Source organism: Sebastes umbrosus, chromosome 22 (assembly GCF_015220745.1).
Source record: "Sebastes umbrosus isolate fSebUmb1 chromosome 22, fSebUmb1.pri, whole genome shotgun sequence".
Lineage (NCBI taxonomy): Eukaryota > Metazoa > Chordata > Actinopteri > Perciformes > Sebastidae > Sebastes > Sebastes umbrosus.
In genome coordinates this window covers 7,275,922-7,283,040 of record NC_051290.1, presented here as the reverse complement: position 1 = coordinate 7,283,040, position 7,119 = coordinate 7,275,922, and the positions used below count along the sequence as shown (strand labels likewise).

The following is a 7,119-nucleotide window of genomic DNA, read 5'->3' as shown; positions in this document are numbered from 1 at the left end:
TTTGAGGTGAGAAATAGGCATTCCAGTAACAGAATATTGATTCATATTTGATCAGCGCTGCCTAGTTTGACCGTTTGATCAGAGTTCGCAAGTGATTGACAGCTGCTCAGAGATGGCAAGGCTCCAGCTCGTCTCTGGTTGGTTGTTTTCTTCCGGTCTGTGAAATCTTGCAGATGCCGTTAGGAGCACCGGAGGACACAGAGGCACACTTTTTTCAGATTACCTGTCTCATGCACTACTGTCAGGATATAGTGACTGTTTTATAAAAATAACTTTTTTTAAATCATATTTGCTCCAACTTGCCTACTCCAGCTTTAAATGAGAGCATCCATTCAATCCTGATCAAATTTACCTGCCCTTGATGTAGAGGTGAAAGTTAAAGATACATTCCAGTCATTTTTATTTGTTATATTATTTATTTCTTGTCAAGAAATCAAATACATCATCTTCCTGAAAACTGTCCATTACATATTCATTTTGAACATGAACACCAGCAGTTCAATGCTCTGAAACCACATTTAAATAGATTTATACTGACATCTAGTGGACATTTACTACAACAACACCAGCTTGAAATTTAAACATAGGATTCCTCAGTTTTTCTAGAGATTTGTAGCTTTAACATCATACAGACATGAAACACTTGTAAACACTTGCACAGGTCCTTAGTTGGACCTTAAAATTAAAGACACTTGTTCATCTACATTTGGCACAGCCATGTTTACAAGTATTAAATTAAACGGAGGTTTCACCTGGTGAACACCACTGTTGCTTCAAGACATGCAAAGTGAAAAAGGAACAACGGCAACTATTTGCAATTGACAAAACACATGACAGAAGAGCGTAATATATTTAGATTGGAGTATTCCAACACAGTTAACTGATAAACATACAGCCAACATACTGTATATTGTCTGCTCCCATCTGCAGTCTTCTGCTGCTGTCAAAGATCTCCACACACACAGTCCCATCAGACAACAATGTTAAATCTGTCCACTGGTTTATGAGGGAAATAGGACTCATGGAGAACCTCTGCCTGACACAGCTCTACTCAGATCACTGAGGGTCAGGGTAGAAAACCTTAATATGAATGGCTGAGTTGTTGCGTGTACGCGTCATGGGCTCCCCGGCCTCATCGGGATCTTCAGGCTCCAGGTCGTCCACGAGCTCCACCGTGGAGGTGTTGGCTGCCAGCTGCAGCGCCCCCTGGCTGCTGGCCTGCAGCTGGAGGGCGATGTTGATGGCCCTGTTGATGGCCAGGCCCAGGCCGTGGACACAGATCTCCCTGTGACCCCCACCCTCCAGCAGCTTCTGACAGCGCGCCAGCTGAGCCCGGAAGTCAGTCTTCATGTTGACGTAGACGTCGTTCCGTCTCTTTGGGAGTTTCCGAGGGAGGCGCTTCCTCAAGGTGTACTCCACTGGGTCCATCTCTACAGCCGGAGAGGTGACGTCAGTGTGCGGTGGGGCTGTCTGCGGGATAGAGGACATTCCTGGGTTGCGTGGCTCTGTCATGTTTCTCAGTGGATGTATGTGCTTCGGCAGCAGCTGGGGTTAAACGAGGAAGCTGAGAAAATAAAGTTAGTGGACAGAAGTTGATGAAACGTGATCATGAAACCTTACTGCAAACAAAGATATCCTATTCAGGCTGCGTCTAACAATTCTTTTCATGAACTCTTAATCTGGTGATCCCGTTTTCAAATAATCATTGGTCTATAAAATGTAAATACTAGTAAATAATTCCCATCACGATCTTCCAAAGCCCTGGGAAATATCTTCATCATGTGACAAACAGTCCTAATCCAAAATATACTCAAGATAATATCCCATGAGACAAAGAAAAGCAAACTACATCATATTTTGCATTTTTGCAAATTAATAGATTATCATACAGGCGAGATGCTGATTCATTTTCCATCAATTGTCCAATAGTTTCAGCTCTAAGTCTAATGCAGTGAGGGCCAAAGAGCAAATGTACTACGGAGTATTAGGGCCACATTGAGGGAAAAAACATCTGAGATTTCCAGAATAAAGTCATAACTTTATGAGAAAAAAAAGTCGTAATATTACAAGAATAAGTCATAACTTAATGAGAAAAATAGTCGTAATTTTACGAGAATAAAGTCATAATTTTACGAGAAAAAAAGAAAATAACACGTAAAATTACTACTTTATAATATTATTACTTTTTTTTCTTAAACTTATGACTTTATTCTCATAATATTATGACTTTAATTCTCGTAATATTATGACTTTATTCTCATATTATGACTTTATTCTCATAAACCTATGACTTTATTCTCATAATATTATGACTTTAATTCTCGTAATATTATGACTTTATTCTCATATTATGACTTTATTCTCGTAATATTATGATTTTATCCTCGTAATATTACGACTTTTATTCTCGTAAACCTATGACTTTATTCTCATATTATGACTTTATTCTCATAATATTATGACTTTTTCTCATAATATTATGACTTTATTCTCTAAATCTCAGATTTTTTTTCCCCTCATTGTGGCTCTAATACTCCATCATACCATAGACCTACAACAATGATAAATGAAAACATAAACACTAAACTGTTATTCATTTCCATTTCTATACCTCCACAGAGAGCCACTGGAGAGGAGCTGAAGAGCCTCATGTGGCTCCAGAGCTGCAGGTTGCTTAGAGACCCACTGGAGGAGAACATCTCAACGTTGTTTTCTTTTGCCTAATATCCTATTTCCAAGTGTATCTTGGCGACCTCACAGATGTGTCATTAGTGGTACAATGCAGTGGGTGAGCTCAGCTAGTGAGCTAACTGTGTAATTGACGGTGAGTAGAGCATCCACATGATGAGCACACTTACCTTCAGAAGATGATGTCAAGGAAGAAGAGGCGGCTTATCTCATCACTAATGTCCGAGGTGCATGCATTTCTGTAACAGCAGCATTCTGCTTTAACCACACTAGCTGCTTCTTCCTCTTCTTCTTCTTCCTCTGTGTTTATTGGAGGTTGTCAAACTAGCTCACATGTGCATTACCACCACCTTCTGGACTGGAGTGTGGAGCAGTAGATTGGCAGGGAAAATAAAATAAATAAAATAAATAAAAACCAAACAATAAAATAAAAATTAATAATTATTAATAATAATAACAATAATAATAATGATTAAATTCTCTCCATTATTCCTGATGCCCTTAAGTAATTAGCTAGTGTGGAGCAGTAGATTGGCAGAAATAAATAAATAAATAAAATAAATAAGACAGCAGAGTCATTATTATCAATTAACAGTATTGATCTGCCTCATAAATTCTTCACATCCTTATATAATGTCACAGACTCCAAAATTATTTTTCTCATTTACGCATCTTTCTCAGTAGTAAATCCATCATACAAGACATAACAGGTTCCTCAATTCACTCAATTGTAATAAGTGATTATGTTACACCAGTACACCTGTTACACCAGACACAACAAGACCCTGGACCTGCTGTATGCCAACATTAAGGAGGCATACAGCGCCACTGTTCTCCCCCCCCTTGGCGGTTCAGACCACAACCTCATCAGGCTTGTGCCAACATACAAGCCTGTTGTCAGGAGGCAGCCCGCCACCACCAGGACTGTTCAACAGTGGTCAGTGGAAGTTGAGGAGGAGCTGAGGGAGTGTTACGGGTCAACAGACTGGGAGTTGTTTGACAGGGTCCACGGTGAGGACATCGATGGACTCTCCCACTGCATCACAGACTACATTAGGTTCTGTGAGGAGAGCATCGTACCCACCAAAAAGGTACGCTGCTTTCCTAACAACAAGCCCTGGATCAATGGGGACATTAAAGCCCTGTTGAACAGGAAGAAGAGGGCGTTCATGGCCGGGGACATTGAGGGGGCCAAGGTTGTCCAGAAGGAGCTGAAGAAGGAGCTGAGGGCGGCCAAGGACACCTACAAAGACAGACTGGAGGGGACACTACAGGCCGACAGCTCCAGGGAGGTGTGGGGGGGGGGGGGTTCAGGAAGATAACTGGCTACAAACAGCCGAGCCCTGGTGTTGAGGGGACCCAGGAACATGCAAATGAGCTAAACCTGTTTTTCAACAGGTTTGACCAACCAACCCCCATGAGCTCAGCAGGACAGCCTGGGTCCTCACTCACCAACACCAGTGCCCCCCCTCCACACCTCTCCTTCCCCTCCTCCTCCTCCCCCCCCTTCCACACCTCTCCTCCTCCCCCCAGCACCCATCCCCAGGAGGCAGCAGCAGCTTGCCCCCCCATACCTACCCTGAGGAGCACATCCACAGCATGTCCTTTGCACCTGGAGACATTGCAACATCCACCCTGATCATCACAAGGGGCCAGGTGAGGAAGCAGCTCTCAAAGATCAGCGTGAACAAGGCCAGGGGACCAGACAACATCAACCCCAGGGTGCTCAAGGTGTGTGCTGGGGAGCTGGCAGCAGCGTTCCAGCACCTCTTCAGCCTCTCCCTGAGGCTGAAGAAGGTTCCCCAGCTCTGGAAGACCTCCTGCATCGTCCCGGTGGCCAAGAAGGGACACCCCAGCACCCCCAATGACTACAGGCCAGTTGCTTTGACGTCACACGTCATGAAGATCTTTGAGAGACTGGTTCTGCAGCACCTCAAGCCCCTTGTGAGCGACTTCCGGGACCCCCTGCAGTTTGCATACCAGGAAAACATCGGTGTGGATGATGCCATCACCTACATGCTCCACAGAGCCTACACTCACCTGGAGAGGCCGCACAGCTCTGTAAGAATATTGTTCTTTGACTTCTCCAGTGCCTTCAACACCATCCTGCCACTCCGGCTAGCTGAGAAGCTCTCAGTGATGCAGGTAGATCATGGCCTGGTGGCCTGGATTACGGACTACCTCACCAGCAGACCACAGTATGTCAGACTGTAGGGCAGCCTGTCAGATGTGCTGGTGAGCAACACCGGCGCCCCCCAAGGAACTGTGCTGTCTCCCTTCCTGTTCACCACCTACACCTCCGACTTTCGCTTCCACTCGGGTACATGCCACCTACAGAAGTTCTCCGATGACTCCTCCATCGTCAGCTGCATCACAGATGACAACGAGGAGGAGTACAGAGCCCTGGTGGAGAACTTCATAGGGTGGTGTGATAACAATCACCTCCAGCTCAACATTGGAAAGACCAAGGAGCTGGTGGTGACTTCCGGCGGAGCACGAGGCCCCCAACTCCCATCACCATCCGAGGGGAGGAGGTGGAGGTGGTGGACACCTACAAGTTCCTGGGAGTACATATGAACAGTAGACTGGACTGGACTGATAACACCGAGGCCCTCTACAGGAAGGGACAGAGCAAACTGTTCTTCCTGAGGAGGCTCAGGTCTTTTAATGTATGCAATAGGCTGCTGCAGATGTTTTACCAGTCTGTAGTAGCCAGTGTTCTCTTTTTTGCTGTGGTATGTTGGGGGGGGGTAACATGAACACAAGGGATGCCAACAGACTGAACAGGCTGGTGAGGAAGGCTGGCTCTGTGGTTGGATCTGAGCTGGACGGTCTGGAGGTGGTGGCAGAGGGCAGGATGAGGAGGAAGCTGGACGCTATCCTGGAAAACCCCTTCCACCCCCTCCATGATGAGCTAGTCAAGATGAGGAGCACCTTCAGCCACAGACTCATCCCTCCTCGGCACAACACAAAGCGCCTGGGTCAGTCCTTCATGCTGGTAGCCATCAGGCTCCACAACCGAGGCTGACCCCCATATGACAACTATTAGGACTTTTAAGAAATTTAAACATGCACTATCTGGCGCACTTTACACTCACTTTACACTATACATCCTATATACCACTTTATTGCTGACTGCACATATGTACATATTACATTTATTTATTTATTTATTTATTGTACATACTACATTTATTTATTGACGGACTGTACACACCAGTGGCGGCTGGTGGATTTTTTTTTGGGTAGGGCCAATCAATTTCAACAAACATCCTAGTACGATTCAATGCAAAAAAAGGTATCAAAAACGCATTACTACTTTGCAGTTACATTTTTATCATTTATTCCAACACTGACATAAGGACATCTTATTCATACAATTCAGTATGTTAATATAACATATGACAGATCATTTATAAAGGAACTTTGCTCTTCTGTCCTTCTGAGTGGCAAACCTCTCAATGACCTTCTTATTGAAGTCAGGCATGTTCCTGACAAGTTTCTTCTCCATGGAGAGCATAGCCAGAGCATTAAGGCGATCCTGTGTCATGGTGTTTCTCAGGAAGGTCTTGATCCTCTTCAATGTAGAGAAGCACCTCTCGGATTCAGCTGTTGTCATGGGTGTGATGATGAGGATGCTGAGGAGACTGACAGTCTCTGTGAAGGTGCTCTGAAGGTTGTTCAATCAATTATTTTTGATAAAATGTGCCGGTTTTTATCCACCTCCTCATTGTGCTTCTTTACCGCAAGCCTGTGTCCTTCGTCCAGCTGCATTGCAATGTTCACTCTGCCTAGCATAGCTAGCTTCACGGAGTTATCTATGTGCATCTTGGTGTTCTCGTGTTTTCTTATTTTTTCAGACAAGTGTTTCATGTCTCTTACTCCCGTCTCTGCCCATGCTGAATCTGACCCTGTCGACTTAAAAAGCACGCATGGGAAGCAAAATACAGCATTAGCTTGACTGCATCCAGCTAGCCAGGCCTTCCTCGTGTACCAGTCTTTACAGAAGCTCCGCATGTGTGGCTTGCCTTGTACGCCGGTCTGTTGTTTTATGCTGAGTCCAGGAGGGTGATCTGGGCCCAGTTGTTTCACCAGGAGTTTCTCCGCCAAAGTCCTTCTCTCAAACGGGTCTTGGAGGAGAGATTTGATCGAGTTAGGGTTGAGTCTTGCAAGAGTAGCGCTACTAGTGCTTGGCTGTTCCATTGTCATGCCGTTAAAATGGGCTGTGAGAGAAGAGAAGTGGAGAGAAGCGAGAGACGAGAAGACAAGATCACGCGAGAACTGACATGAGCCCTGACGAGAACAGAGAGAGACACACGTGAACGTGCGCGCGCACACCATGGGCCAAATCAGTTTGGCCCTCCCGGAAGTCTTTTTTACGGCGCTGATTGGATGAATTGTATGTCATTCATGCTTGTAATCATATATCTT

At 45.0% G+C, this 7,119-nt stretch overlaps 1 protein-coding gene across 1 annotated transcript; it reads right to left on the bottom strand.

Annotated features, from left to right (window-relative positions):
• Positions 1-393: 393 nt before the first annotated feature.
• Positions 394-3,026, bottom strand: LOC119481436 (ribonuclease P protein subunit p20-like). Its single transcript, XM_037758330.1, has 2 exons — positions 2,859-3,026; positions 394-1,564 (listed from the first exon to the last, which is right to left on the bottom strand). Exon 2 carries the CDS (start codon positions 1,510-1,512, stop codon positions 1,057-1,059), a length of 456 nt encoding a protein of 151 aa, XP_037614258.1. The 5' UTR covers positions 1,513-1,564; positions 2,859-3,026; the 3' UTR covers positions 394-1,056.
• Between the last annotated feature and the right edge of the window lie 4,093 nt (positions 3,027-7,119).